Raw genomic sequence first — 15,203 nt, 5'->3', positions numbered from 1 at the left:
GGGGAGATTCTCCAGCCCTATGACCATCTTTGTGGCCCTCCTCTAGACCTGCTCCAGCAGCCCCATGCTGCAAATAGCGTAACAAATGTGTAAATGAATGAGTCAGGAATTACTCATCCACCTGAGTTTCCATGAAGCACAAGTGCAGAGGCATTGCAGACTCAGTTATCTGTGCATGGATTAACCAGGCTGTGGGCGGGCTGTGCCACAGGCCCTAGCTGAGAGAGCAGTGTAAATGCAGCTGTATTGCCTCACATCTGACCTGGCTCCAATGGCATTGCAGCTGTTTTTGTAATAAAATGTTTGTAAGTCTGGCTCTGCACTGGGTCACCTCAGGTTTCTGTGTACCACACTGCTGCAATAGAGATACAAGAGAAGGTGCTCTAGTGGCCAGGGGCAGAGAGGTTTTGAGTAGGATCTGCTGCCTCCGATGTCAAGTTATCCTCCTTTGTCAAGTGGAATGTGGCATTTTGAATGTTATTCTGTTGCAAGGCCTCCTATCACTGAAAAAAAAACACCAAACAACTGTGTCCAGTTCTGAGCCCCTCAATTCAAGAGAGATGTTGAGGTGCTGGAATGTGTCCAGAGAAGGGCAACAAAGCTGGTGAAAGGCCTGGAACACAAACCCTATGAGGAAAGGCTGAGGGAGCTGGGGGTGTGCAGCCTGCAGAAGAGAAGGCTCAGGGGTGACCTCATTGTTGTCTACAGCTACCTGAAGGGAGGCTGTAGCCAGGTGGGGTTGGTCTCTTCTCCCCTCCCAGGGAACCAGCAATAGAATGAGGGGACACAGTCTCAAGTTGTGCTGGGGTAGGTCTAGGCTGGATGTTAGGAGGAAGTTGTTGGCAGAGAGAGTGATTACCATTGGAATGGGCTGCCCAGGGAGGTGGTGGAGTCACCATTCCTGGAGGTCTTCAAGAAAAGACTGGCTGAGGCACTTAGTGCCATGGTCTAGTTGACTGGATGGGGCTGGGTGCTAGGTTGGACTGGCTGATCTTGGAGGTCTCTTCCAACCTGGTTGATTCTATGATCAACAAAGGAATATATTGATATTTTCTCCCAAAGACTCACATTCTTTTGTGTTCTTTAAAACACTGATTCTGAGTATGACTTTATGCATCAGCTCCTAAAGTAGCGGCAGGGCTATTTGTGACTTGTGAAGGTAAAAATTCCACATTTGGATTCCTCTGTTCCTCAGCCCTTTCACTTGAGAGCAGGGAGAATATGGAGAAGGAAATAGTTATGAATCATCTTGATTGCAATTCAGTAGGAGCTCTGAAAACTGGGTCCAGCATGGCAGAGGAAGAAGCATGCATTATAAAGGGGGTTTGAAAAGCCCACATCAGCTGCCTAAATCCATCTGCCTACCTATTTGCTTTATGAAGATTTCATAGTTTGTTAACATTATCAAAATGCAACACACATCCCAAAGTTTCAGAGGAACTCATCAGTCCTGCAGGATTACAGAGCGCGGCTGCCAGCCCTGTTAACTGCTAACTTCCTGAGGTGTTAGAGTCACCCCCTGGCTTTGTTGTGTTGGAGTATAATGCAACAGAATGCTGAGCAACCACAAAAGGAAGATAAACTCGCTGACACCTCCTTGTTGTTTTAAGCTAGTAAAATCCCCTACTAGACATAGTGATGTAGTTACCTCTTATTTGTCCTGCTATGATTCCTTCTTTCTGCTTTCCTATGTTCCTTAACACTTCCTTCAAAGCATGAGCCCTGCATGGTTTTCACGGACTACCATAGCATGTACACTGAATCGAAAATGCAGCACATTTTATCAGCTTGCAGACTGTGGAAGTGATCTTCACAGCTAGGTGGCAACAAAAGAACTCCATTAGACTCCCATCACTAAAACACGAGAAACGTAACGTTGTGAGAGCTTTAAAAGCAGCTGCCTGACTCTGATGTCAGCAGCAGTCTCCTTCAATTTAAATATTTGCAATAGCCATAATTAAACACTTAGTAACTGGCATGGAGTTAAAATAGAAATACATTACCTAGGCCTACTGCTGTGCAGATTTTAATTCAGATTTATATCCTCCTTGGCTTTGTGCCTAGAATAAGTCTTGCAATTTAAAGGCTGTTTTACACAGTATAGAAATTGTCATAGAGGGCAAATTACCTTCTAGGTGAGTAACAGGATTTTGTTTTTTTCTTTCTGGAAGCAGTTTCCTAAAGAGATCAAACAATGTTATGTTTTCCTGCCATTGTTCCGAGTCTGAAGGGATTCACATATGCAAATAGATGGATGGTCTTTTAGGGTCATTCAGTTGTGACCCTGGCTTCTGGAGGCTATCACAGCATCTAAGCTTTCTAAACACTTTTCCCCTCACCCACTAAAACCAGTGTGGAAACCGGTGATCCTCCTGTGCACAGTTCCTGTCAAGCAGGAAGATGTGTTACGGACCTGGGCTGACCATGCCTTCTGAAAAGATGCAGCTATCAACAAATGTTGCTTGGTTTTAGCCCTCACTTCTATGCTTTTGGAGGATGACCATAGCAAACCATGGCCCTGTATGCAATGTTAACACAAATACAGATCTCAATACTCTCACCCAGGTATTTGCCATTCAGCTGTAGGAACTTTGCTTTGTTTAAGCTTTTGATTCTAAACAAAAAGTATCATTACAGCATAAAAATAACATTCTATCACAAAGAAATCAACACATTTTTATTCTAGTGTGCCTCTGTTGTGCCTCTATAACCCAAATTTCTCTAATCAGACTGCAAAGGTGAAATAAAGATTAAAATTCAACCTTGTAGTAAATAGGCACACTGGGAGATTTCCAGCAGGCTTGAATCTGTTCCAGATGGATTTTATTTCACTTCAGAGCACAATATACAGACTGTGGCTCCAATGTTTGCAGCTTCATAGGCAGCTGAAGCTTTTCTGAGCTGTTTCTCTAGCCATGAAGCCATGTTGAAGGATCTTGAACTGTCTTTCCCGACTCTCTTCCAGTCTTTTCCAGTGGTTCCATTGTGATGAATCCTGAGGAGAAGACACAAAGCTGATCAGACTGCAGATGACAGAGGGAGGCTCTCTGGAGGATACATTGAGCTTTTACTTGATAAACTGGCTGGCAACACAATGATTTGCAAATGTGACTGGGAAACTCATCAAGATCAAACTGGGTGTGATGACTAGGAACCTAACTCCAGTGAGTTGTCCAGCTTAACACAAATTAAACACAGCTGAAGACTCCACAAAATGTTGAGATCAAGCTGCACCTGGATGGCTTGCTCCAGTGCTGCCATCTTATTTTCTTGCTTTGCCAACACAGGTACCCAAATCCTATCAGACTTAAGTGGTCTGCTGAATCAAAAGCTGGGGTCACAAGGCAACACTCCTAAAAAGATCAGAACAAACAGAAAACTTTTTCATCTGATTATTTGCTTAAAATGGCAGAAAAATACTTTTTTTTCCCATTAATGTTAGAGTTTTGTATGGTTAGTTTTCCAAATTGCTACATGATTTCTGTTTTATTAAAATGTAACATTGATCTTTAAAGAAATATCTCCTTGGCTTATATCAGCACAAACCCACTGGGCTCAAAGGGCATATGTGTAACTGAAGCCACAGTCTGGAACTCTAATACAAGAGGTCATTTTTTCCCTACTTATTGAGGAACTAATGTTCCAGAGAACTACTGCACTGTAACTAAGAGAGGGGTTTTATCCTGTGGTCACACTAACACCATTTTCAGCAATAGGTAGTTCAACCACAATAAAGATGAACAGTTTTGACCTGAATCGAGCCACTTCCCTGCAGTAACATTTGGTTAGGGTCATGCAGAGCTGAACAGTACTGATGGAGGATACAGCAGAACAGCTAAATAATTTATGGTAACCTTGGTTTTTTTTTTCCTATTGTCTTTTTTTCCCTCCTTTTATTTTCTTTCTTTGTTTGTTTGTTTTAACAGATGTCTTAGCATATGAGCAGAACTCAACAGCACTGTGACATCTGAAGACACTGTGAAAAGCTAAGCTCAAGAAAAAGACAAAATCCAACTTTAAACCAACTTTCAACCTCTGGCTTTTTTGCTCATTCACATGACAGCAGAGCACTCATACAGAGCTCTGTGGTAAAGGTTGGACTTGATGATCTGTGAGGTCTCTTCCAACCCTGATGATACTGTGATACTGTGAAGATAGTCAAAAGTTCTACCTGTGAATTTATAATTTCTTTTTGTTTAAAAAAATGTCTCACATCTTTAATTCTATGGCTGCTTTCCTTTAAAGACTGCACTTAGAATTAGAATTACTTTGGCTGGAAAAGACTTTAGAGATCATAGATCCAACAATTATCGAGCTCTGCCTGGTGCTATACCACAACCCTCAGCACCACATCTCTCTGTAGTGGGACGTGTGAGATGGGAAGCTGAGAAAGACAAGAGTTAGAGACAGGGGTAAGATGCTGTTTTGATGGGATGAGAGTCTGTGGTATTATGGCAGAGAAGCTGACTGTTGTACAGCTGAGCCCTGCTCTGTGGTAACAGAATGTGTGACAAGAAGGTGAGGTCAAGGCCATGGGCTGGAGCAACAGTGCCTGTGCAGGAGGCAGGGTGTTGCTGTTGCCAGTCATGTATAGCACCATCTGCCTCTGCCCCCCTTGCCAGTGCTGGCAGTGGAGCAAAGGTCTGTCAACAGCAGGTCTATTGCAGAGCTTTTCTCCTTATGTAACTCCCAGACCTTCTTTGATGAGATGCTGCTTTTCCGAGGAGTGATCTTTAAGAGTCCTGCCTGCTTTTTACGCTCCATGGCTTTTTCCACAATCCTTTTCTGCAGGTTCAAAATGCGTTCATCATTCATAGTCCTGTCTCTGCACTGAGACATTCTCTTCTTTTCTTCTTGCCTGCAAAATCAAAAAGGAGCAATGAGAAAGTAAAATAATGTCAACCTGCAGAATAAATCCATCTGAGCATATATTACCTTGGTAAACATGGATTTGCTCTTGCTTTTGGGAACCAGATAGACTCAAAAAAGATTTAAATCATATAGCTCAAGCCTGGCATTCACAACTTGTTTACAGAGCAGCTTTACTACACATTATACAATCACTGCTTCCCTCAGGATGCCATGATGACAGTATCTGAAGTATTTAGACGTGAAGAAGAAATTCTTCCCCATAAGGGTGGTGAAGCACTGGAACAGGTTGCACATAGAAGCTGTGGAGGTTCCAAGCCTGGCAGCATTCAAAGTCAGTATGGGGCCTTGAGCAAGCTGCTATAGTAGAAGGTGTCTCTGCTCATGGCAGAGGGTTGGAACTAGATGATCCTGAAGGTGCCTTCCAACCCAAACTATCTTGTGATTCTGTGATAACTTCAGTACATTATCATGTAGTAGAACACTTCTCAGTCTTCTGGTGCTCATGTTCAAAAGCTGAGAGTCAAATCTTTGTCCAGCTCATGCGGCAGTGCTGATTTTCAAATGCTGAAATTCTGTATGCTGAATTGATCCTTAATGGTTGTGCAAGTGCTCACAAAGCCACTGCTGTGATGGATGTCATGGCTTGCAGACTTGATGTCTCTGTAATTTTTCATGTTTTATTTCCCATTTTGGTTAATATAGCTCATTACATACTTGCCTAATGTACTGCTTTTGTGTTGGTGTCTGTCTGTAAGTGATATTAGAAGGAACCTGCTTGGTAGGGACCAAATTAAACTCCAGCTGACACTTAACTAAAGCTCATTCATTCAGCAGAGCTTGGCCATTGTGCTTCAACTAGCCTTCAAGAGAATGCATTTTAAGATGCAGCATGGAATTTTATATTGAGGCAAAAGGCTATCTAATAAGGAGCATTGGTAAAATCTGCTATTCTATCCCTCTAATTATAAATTAATTCTGTAAACATAAAAAATTGCCTTTTATATCTCCTGTGCAGTGTGTTAGTAACACAATCCAAGCAATTAATCACTCCAACTGACTCAATAGATGTTTCAGAATTCAAGATCTGCAAATCAGGTTTGACAAAGACAGCCTATAGTTTGTTCTGACAGAAATAAAAGCTGCAGCAAAGCATCTGGCATTTGTAAGCAGACCAGCATGTCACATTCCTGCATCACCAGAAATAAGCCATAGGTTTGAATTCCAGATGAAAATGAATGAAATACACTCCCAAAAAGCAAGACTTGGGGTATGTTTCGATGATGCCTCTTTGTAGTAGATGCTTCCAAGTTAACATACACAGATTGCCTGGGAGCCATGGAAGGAAATGTCCTCTGACATCTCTAATGAAACTTTGGAGCAAACAGGGCTCCATTAAAAGGACTGTATTGCTTTCGTGAGTATGGCTAGAAGCTTGCAAATTAAGTGTTTCATTTCATTTGGATTCTACCATCTTTGGCACCCTGGTCTGTTCTAAAACCCATTTCAAATGTCAGGACAAAAAGTGAATCAGTGGTATCTTCTCATTAAAGCACAGCTTAATTCAGGATCAGAACCATTTTAGAGCTGAATCAAGCCATATGAAGTCAGTTTTAAAGGAACCCAGCACTATGCAGAACTCTGACTGCACATATAGCATAATAAATGGTTTTTGAAGTAGTTACTAGTTTTGTGCTCATTTTGTGTCTGTGGTAGAAAGCAGCAGTTTGTGTTGCTCCCACAGGCTTTCACCACCCTAAATGTTTAGTGATGGAAGTCTATTTCCAGCTCCAACTCCATTTCAGGTTAGAATCAGCTTAGAATCTTTTCCCAATACATGTCTTAGAAGAGAGGGTCGTTGATCTATGCAGCCAATCCACTGCAGCTGTAGTTATTGATTCATTACATTCATTAAACTATCTTCTTAAGTACTAACACAATAAAATCCCCAGTCTTTAGAGAGCAACTATCAACAACAAACCAAATTACATCTGGGAGCAGGGAAAACTAGTTAAATGAATACATCAGTCCTGCCCTCTGTAACTGAGATTTAGACCTGGATGATAAATCAGTAACAGGCACCTTTGGCATCTCAGCAATAAAGATGAATCTAAGACATGTCCAAAGATATGTGTTTTTAGCCTGATAAAATACGTCTGCAGAATGCCACCTAGAACACATCTGCAAAACAGACGTGGCAAGACAAGGACTAAGCTCTCAAACCCACAAAAGGGAAAAGGTGAAAAGCAGCTTGAAAGAAAGCAATGGCAAATAGTCAGGAGGCAGTAAAAATGGTTTAAGATCAAGAGGTGTGCCATATTTTATACCTTCACACAAGCTTTCTTCCTGCTCAGCTTTATTGGAAGACAGCTCTAACTTAGATTTGAAATGCTGTGTGGAAGGGACCTGTCTTCTGCACATGTGAAGCACTTATGATGGGTATGGATCCTTTATGACAATGAATAGTAAATATGAATAATGAATATACAAATTGATCAGAGAGCCTGTAAGTGAATAATTTTCTCTTTGATTTGCTGCTATAATATATTTAATGTATAACTTATTATTGCTATCAGAAAATCTCCTTCCTCCAATATTTTTAACTTCTCCATGCAGCCTGCCTTTTCACAGACCAAATGAAGTTCAAGGAAGAAAACACTGGTTTAGATGGAGATGAGAAGCCACTTTAAGTGGCAAGCTAGACTGCTTATAATAACATCAAATTAGCTTTGATTAGCTGAAAAGGAACAGAAGAAAAGGGGACTTCCTTCTCAATGTATAATGTTGGCTCTGAATCCTGGGGCAGTGCTGCCAACACTAGGCTACAGAACATCTTCAACCATAAATTGTGAAAAAGATTTATTCCATCTCATGCAAATCATTACCCAGTAGAAAAAAAGAAATCCTGGCCCCAGTGTAATCCCTGACAAGAGTCATACTGACTTTTATAACAGGGCAATATTTTTCTCTCTACTTTTTTTTCTCCTCAAGGGGCTAGCAAAATATTAACAGAGTTGCAATGTCTTAAATGTCACATGCTGTTTTATACTGACTTTAAAGCAGCTGCCCGTCCAAGTTGTGCTCTGAACAGGGAAATCTGGTCCAGTTTGTCTAGAAGAAGTTGTTCCTTAGCTTGTTTGTCATGAATTATCTGGTCTCTCCTCTCTTCCTCTGCTGCCTTCTGTGCTTCTCTGAGCAGAGCGAGGCGTTCACGTAGTTCCACTATTGACATTTCACAAATTAAACCGTGGCCACCAGTCTAGAGAACAGGAAATAAAGGTTTAAATAACACTGTAAATATCAAGAAGAGAGTAAAGGAGCAAAAACTAGAATATTTTGGTTGTGTTCCAAATCATGCTGGATATATTTTAACTGCAGGAAATACAGAGATACTCTAACCTGTTATTTATAAGCTTATCTTTCCTATGCGTAAAAACATAAACCCCAGAGAAGAGTTAGTGAAAAGCTTTGAAATACACAGCAGATAAATCACAAAACTCAACAAATCATTTGCTGTCCATGAAAATTTTAGTTGACTTACCTCTTAGATTTTGGAAATTTTAAAATGTGTAAACCTGCATTTTGAATTTTTAAAAAGAATTTGTAAACCCAAGAACAGACTTTACCTACTCTCTCCCCCGCCCAAAAAAAAAAGGCATTTTTGGTATTTAGCTATTTCCTGTGTGTTTCTTTGCTATATAATTGCATTTACTACTTTTGTCTAGGACTAAACATGGCTTTGGACTCAGGAAATACAAACCTCAATTCAAGAAAGATGTTGAGGTGCTGGAACATGTCCAGAGAAGGGCAACAAAGCTGGTGAGGGGCCTGGAGCACAAATCCTATGAGGAGAGGTTGAGGGAGCTGGGCCTGTTTAGCCTGGAGAAGAGGAGGCTCAGGGGTGATCTTATTACTGTCTACAACTACCTGAAGGGGCATTGTAGCCAGGTGGGGGGTGGCCTCTTCTCCCAGGCAACCAGCAATAGAACAAGGGGACACTGTCTCAAGTTGTGCCAGGGTAGGTATAGGCTGGATATTAGGAAGAAGTTCTTCACAGAGAGAGTGATTTCCCATTGGAATGGGCTGCCCAGGGAGGTGGTGGAGGCACCGTCGCTGGGGGTCTTCAAGAAAAGACTGGATGAGGCACTTAGTGCCATGGTCTAGTTGACTGGATAGGGCTGGGTGCTAGGTTGGACTGGATGATCTTGGAGGTCTTTTCCAACCTGGTTGATTCTATGATTCTATGATTCTTAATGACCAAAGTTTAAACATTCAAACCTGAATGTTTAACAAAGTCTTTGTATTAAGAGTGATAATGAGCCTGATTCTGAGATGTAATGAAAGACTTCTGCACCTTGGTTTGCATATGAAGACAGAGAATTTCTAAACAGATTTGTGAACAGTTGAAGTTTTTGGCTCTTGCTCTTACATAAACTCTTTCTCTCCCTATGTCTGTACAGATGTACATCTACATGTACAGAACGATTCTGATTGGAAAAGACCTTTAAGAGTATTGACTCCAATCATTCTGTAACTCTACCAAGGCTGGTGCTGAACCATGTCCTTCAGTATGACATCTCTGCCTCCTTTCAACACCTCCAGGGACTGGGATTCAGCCACTTCTCTGACCACCCTGTTCCAGTGCTTATTTCTATCACATTTCAGCTTCTATAAGCCATATAACAACTCCCTGTATTTGCCTAATGAAACACTTTTAGTCATCTCATTTAAAATTAAAATCCTAGATCAGGAGACCCAGGGCCTGCTTTAGTAGAGGGTTTGGGCTAGATGATCTCCAGGGGTCGCTTGCCACCCTGCCATGCTGGGACTGTCCGCTGACTGCGCGAACACACGCAGTATAGCTTTATGTAGACCAGTAGTTTTTCCTCTTGATCTTACCTCTGTTAAATCAACAACCTTGTGTCTGACACTTGGTAAAGACTCAATAGCTCGTATTTGTTGAATTAGTTCATATCTCTTCTTCAGCTTCTCCTCCTCCTCCTCTAAAGCTTGCCGAAGGAGCTCTCGATTTTCTTCACAGACTTCCTGAACTGAAAGAGAAGATCTCATCTCTGTTAGCTGGCTGCATATTTTGACAAATAGTCCATCTGGAGCAAAATTTATATGCTCTTGTGAATAATGATAATAATACTGATCTAAAGGTACTTGAGGGAACAGTCTGGCATTGGTGGGAGGAACGATTAGAGAAACAAATGAGTGCTTCCCACCTCCACTATCTATCCTTCTATTCAGCACACAAACATACTGTACACATACATAAAGGAGGCACCTTGAATTACTGCTGGAGAATTTCTGTTCTAATTAGTGCATGCTGTTTCACTATTTAATAAAAGGCTATTACACAACAGCAAATATTCCTAGTTTTTCAAGCTGTTTATCTCCCAGAAATCAGTGAACTGCAAAGGCTGGTAGGCTTTGCTAGCCAGTTCAGGGTGGCTAATGCCCTTACGCTATGAGTGTGGAGATAGACAAGCAGGGCAAAGCCTGCCCAGCAAAATGTGCACTACTAGAGGTAGCCTGTTCATACAGCAGATGTTAACATGGCCTTGTGTTGGAACATTGACAGCCATGCCAGGCAGAACTGCCTTCTTCCTGGACTTCATTAGCTAAGGCATTAACTGAAGGCTGCAAAAGTAATAGAGGATGAGTAGCATTATTTCCTTTCATCCTAATGACTACTTTGTCTTGGAGGTGCTACCTCCTTCTCCCCTTCTTCTAGGAGATGGCTTTTGTTTCCTTAGCTACATCTTTCTTCTCTGGACTGTCTTTTCTGGAGAAGACAATAATCTTGAGCCATGATAGTTTCACAGTGGTTGCTAGGCAGACCCTCTCTTAATGATATAAATCACAAGAATCTGAGCTTCTTAACTTGGTCTGACACACAGTAGAGTCATTCACATATGCTGCATCTAGATGGAAGGGATATCAGTGACAAAACATTAGAACTGTCTTTCTTCATTTGAAACAAAGAGTGATTCCTGTTATCAGTAGTGTAAAATTCCTGATCTGCCCATTACCAGCTTATTCCTGGAATTCACATTCATGCATCCATGTCTATGTATAGCCTGGATCTTTCCCTCAACTTCCTTTTAAAGGGAATTTTCTGTAAACATTGTAATTGGCTCACTAAAAGAAAGCTGAAGCAGTCTGGGGACATTTGGCATCATGTCTCATTTTCCTGGCAATAGATAAATACCTATCTGCTGTTTGTATTTCTGAAGCTTTAATTTTGCTTGCTTTGCATTCTTGTGTCCTTCCACGACCTGTTCCACCAGCTCTCTCATTTCTTTCCGTTCCTGTAGACGTTTCTCTGCATACTGGTGCATCAGCTCTGCTTTCTAAATCACAAACAAGCAGTTGAGTAAAACTTCTGACAACTGGTGATCTAAAGCCTTCACATCATTGAAACAGGGCAAGAAGAACTGGACTCAAAGTATTACATGATCCACAAAGGGAAAATGGATTTTCCCAGACTAGATGCCTTACTGTACTGTCTGGTTTAGATGGAAGACTAGAGTTTTAAAAGGAGGAAGGTCAGAATGACAGCTGTAGGTGAATGGAGAACTGGTGCTCAGTACTTCTGGAGATCTCCAGAAGGATGAACTGCCCTGCTGGCATCTCTTGGCATCTGCTGGCAAGCAAAGCGAGCTCTCTGGAGTTGCTCAGGTTAAAGCAAATCCAGCTTGCACACCTTAAATCCATACATAGTGGGACATTCCTGTTAACAAATAAGATACATATGCTCTGAAACTGAGGTGACTATAATAAGGTCAATAATTTTGGTGTGAGCATTCACACTATGCTCAGTGGTACACAGTAGGGCTCACTTTCAGCTATTGCTACAATCTGTCTAAACAGATGTGAAGACTCAATGCCAAAAAGGATTAAAAGATTTTTCAGGACAAAAAAGGAAGTCAGCAAGCAAGTTTGTCTTTTGTAGTATGGCCTTTGTAAATTTGTGGTCCCATCTTAAGGTGCTGAAACACTGCAGAGACAATCTGTGAGAGATGATCAAGAGGAAAGTACCGGCTGGCCCGCAGGGCAGAGCAGGAAACTAGACTAATGGGAAAGAAAGCCTGTGATAGTGACTGTGAACCATTTGAAATCTATGATATTAGTTATTCCTTGATCACTTGCTTAGTTTCTAGAGAAGCACAGGAAAAAAATGTGACCTTGGGAAAAAGATTAAAAGATCTAATATTGTTTTGAGAAGTTGTGATCTGACAGATTGGAAACTACATGAATATACTTCCTGGAGTAAATATTCAGTTTTCCATATATAGAGAAATCCAAAGAGGGTTCTTTGCCTAAACTTTCCTCTAGGACAAATCTAGGTGGATATCTCCTATGTTGGATGAGGCCTTGAGCAAATGAATCTAGTTAAGAGGTGTCCCTGCCCATGGCCGAGAGTTTGGAGTAGCTGATGTCTGAAGTCCACTCCAATCCAAGCCATTCTATGTAGTAAATTGACTTAAATCAATTCAGGTAAACAAATTCTGGTATATTTGTGATTCTCATTTTAACAATCTAATGAAATTAGTCACAGGCTGATGATTTTCATGCAAAGGGTGCTTAGTATCTCAGCAGCTGTCTGGGGATATGCACCATGATGGGAGTATAGGGGACAATGTGTAAGTGTCATCAGTCAAATCTAACACTGGTAACAAGCACTTCAGTACATAAACATTGCTGTGTCTGGAAGTTACAGCACTGTTTCCCCGTTGTTTGCAGACTCCAGTGAGTAAAAACACAGGGTAGGACCTTTACACCTTCTGGTAGGTATCACCTGTGCCATGTTTTGCACTGATAGCATGCAAGCAGATAATGAGCAATGCTGTTTGTCTTACCTCTTCTCTCATTAGATCAGCTTTCTTCTTATTCTGTTGAATGACATTCTGATGGGCTAGAACTGCCTCTTCATAACTCAGTTTCCCTTGAAGCCTCCTGCACTCTATTTCAGCCAGCTGTTCTTCCAGATCTTTTTCACGCATCTGTTTTTGCCATTCCAAGAATTCAGATGGGTCTCCAGCCCCTTGCAGCAAATCTTCAGTTCTGCCAGAGGAAAGAAGAGTACATTGCTGTACAGGGTTAGCCCTCCTGGAGGAGTGGCCTTGACCCTGACACCAGGTCCTCCTGACCTCTCCCCAGAGGTGGGTCTGAACACTACCAGGTGTGGTGGTTAGCCAATGCCCACTTCCCATCTAGCCTCCCTATAAAAACAGAGGAACTTACTGCTTCTTTTTCTTTCGCACTAACTGGACTCTGGGTGGACCCCAGACCAGATTTGTTACCTTGCTTTATGCAAGGATGCCTTGCTGTCAGCAGAACCCATCACTACCACCCACCTCGTCACATTCAGTGTGGCTGCTGAGGGCATTGCCTGTGTTTTTATTACCTTTGGCTGCTTGTTTCTCTTCTCTCCTGCAGTAGCCACACTCTAACCGTTACTTTGTGGATTGGTAACGGTGCACAGACCAAAATTTATGAGCATCCCATGCTCCTGGCCACAGAACTTTGTGGAAATGTGGCTTCCACTAGTTTGCATCATCTCAGGATTTGCATGTGTGACTTTCACTCCAGAGTTTTTAAGTACATCTGTCAACAGATGTAACCTTAGAAGTTTACTCACCTTGCTCTGGATCTTTGGCTGCAACCCACGAGGCAGACAAAACCATTGCCATCAAATCTGGTTGTATTTATATATTTTGTATCTTGTTTTCCCTTCCCTATACCTTTTGTAACTCCCCTACCTCAAATACCTTTTATTTATTGCTAAAATTTTCTCTTTTAACTTCCAAATCAATGTGAGACTTGTTATTTGGGTGTGCTTTTCCTTGTCCTTTCTACATCTAATTCCTTTGTTTGAAAAAAGGAGGGGGAAGAGGGAAAGCCATCCTATAAGTTGTTATTGGTTCTATTAACTGTCTTGGAGTCTCTGGAAATTTAAACTAGAACCAAGACAACTGCTCTGGGGATCTGGATCTGCCTTAGCTTATAAACACCTGTAGTAGTTTGTTGTGATATAAGGTGTTTAATCTCTGCAGAGACAAAAGGCACTCATCAAAAAGCTCTTTGACAGATACGTTTTCATTCCAGGTGAAGAGGTGTTCCTACTGGGAAAAGGTTGGCTGGAAGAATGTGCATGAGGGTGTGGACCTGGAAGTTTCAGTGAAATGAAGCCCCAAGAGAGGGCAAACTTCAGCTACATAAGGAATAGGGAAAATCAGTCTGAAGGTATGTACGTTGCTTTTAGAGATAGAAAGAACAAAGAGCTTTTCTCTTTGGCAGTCTGCTTGGCCACTGCAACACTGAGAACTAAAAACCTTTCTGCTTAATTCTGTTTCTGTTCTGTATTTTGTCAATTAAGTAATATTACTGTAATGAGGCAAAGAAGGGTTCAGCTATTAAGCAAAGTCACATTCTTATGTTTTTTGTGATGGGCTAAGAGAGAAAAGCATAACAAAGCCCTGGGACAGGCTGTTCAGAGTCCTGCAGCAGAGAAATGAATGAGCCAAGAACTAAGGCAGAGACATAAAAATGTTGTGTCTTAATGTTGCTCCTCAATGTGTGTGTGTATATATATATATACACATGTATATATAAATGTATTCATTGGATGTTAAATGCAACAGAGGATTTAAACTGACTAATATAAAATGGTGTTAAGGTACAGAGGAAAATCTGTTCCTTTGCTGAATGGAACAAAACTGTGCCAGAGTGAAAAGTAGCATATGTAATACAAAAGAATCTAATAACAGAACCTGAGTTATGCATAACGTCTTACTGCTAAAATCCTGATCCATATCCCAGAAGACCAAATCAAACCATTCCATCTCAGGGCAGTCATCCCAAGAGTTAAAATGCTAGCAATATTTAGCACACAGCCTGCTAAGTCAGGTGGATTAGAAATACTAAATCAAGATGGCATGGCAGAGAGTTTATCTTTGTTAAAGTTACTAGGGAAGATGTTCTCTAATTCCAGTTATAAAATACAACTTGCAGTGGCCATTCAAGAGTCATCCTCTCTAACATCTGCTGAAAACCTGTGCTGCTGAATCAGAATTCCTTACATCAAAGGATTCCTTCTGCCAGGATTCCCTAGTGCCCTAAGTGTACTCTTGTTCTGCCCTGCCTAGGGTTTGGCAGCTTGTGTTCAAAGGCAGCTCTGCTGCAGTGCAGCTGTATAGCACTGGGTCAGAATAGAGAGAGAAGGGCTGTGAGAAGTCCTCCTGTGTATGAGAGTTTCCTCTTGGGAGCCACATTTAAGCTGCTGTAACAGCCTTTGATCTTGCCTAAGCTACAGTGCAGGCATA

The 15,203-nt window shown here is 41.5% G+C and overlaps 1 protein-coding gene across 1 annotated transcript in view; it reads right to left on the bottom strand.

Annotated features, from left to right (window-relative positions):
* Window positions 1-2,004: 2,004 nt before the first annotated feature.
* The window catches only part of CFAP99 (cilia and flagella associated protein 99), a 42,543-nt gene continuing 29,344 nt past the window's right edge, over window positions 2,005-15,203 (bottom strand). The window contains 7 exon segments of the mRNA XM_064151577.1: window positions 2,005-2,892; window positions 2,894-2,995; window positions 4,696-4,858; window positions 7,923-8,128; window positions 9,769-9,920; window positions 11,087-11,228; window positions 12,738-12,942. Coding sequence (XP_064007647.1) covers window positions 2,824-2,892; window positions 2,894-2,995; window positions 4,696-4,858; window positions 7,923-8,128; window positions 9,769-9,920; window positions 11,087-11,228; window positions 12,738-12,942 — 1,039 coding nt within the window. The 3' untranslated portion in view covers window positions 2,005-2,823.

This window comes from Pogoniulus pusillus, chromosome 11 (genome assembly GCF_015220805.1).
Source record: "Pogoniulus pusillus isolate bPogPus1 chromosome 11, bPogPus1.pri, whole genome shotgun sequence".
Classification (NCBI taxonomy): Eukaryota; Metazoa; Chordata; class Aves; order Piciformes; family Lybiidae; genus Pogoniulus; species Pogoniulus pusillus.
This window is presented reverse-complemented; position numbering and strand designations above follow the sequence as displayed.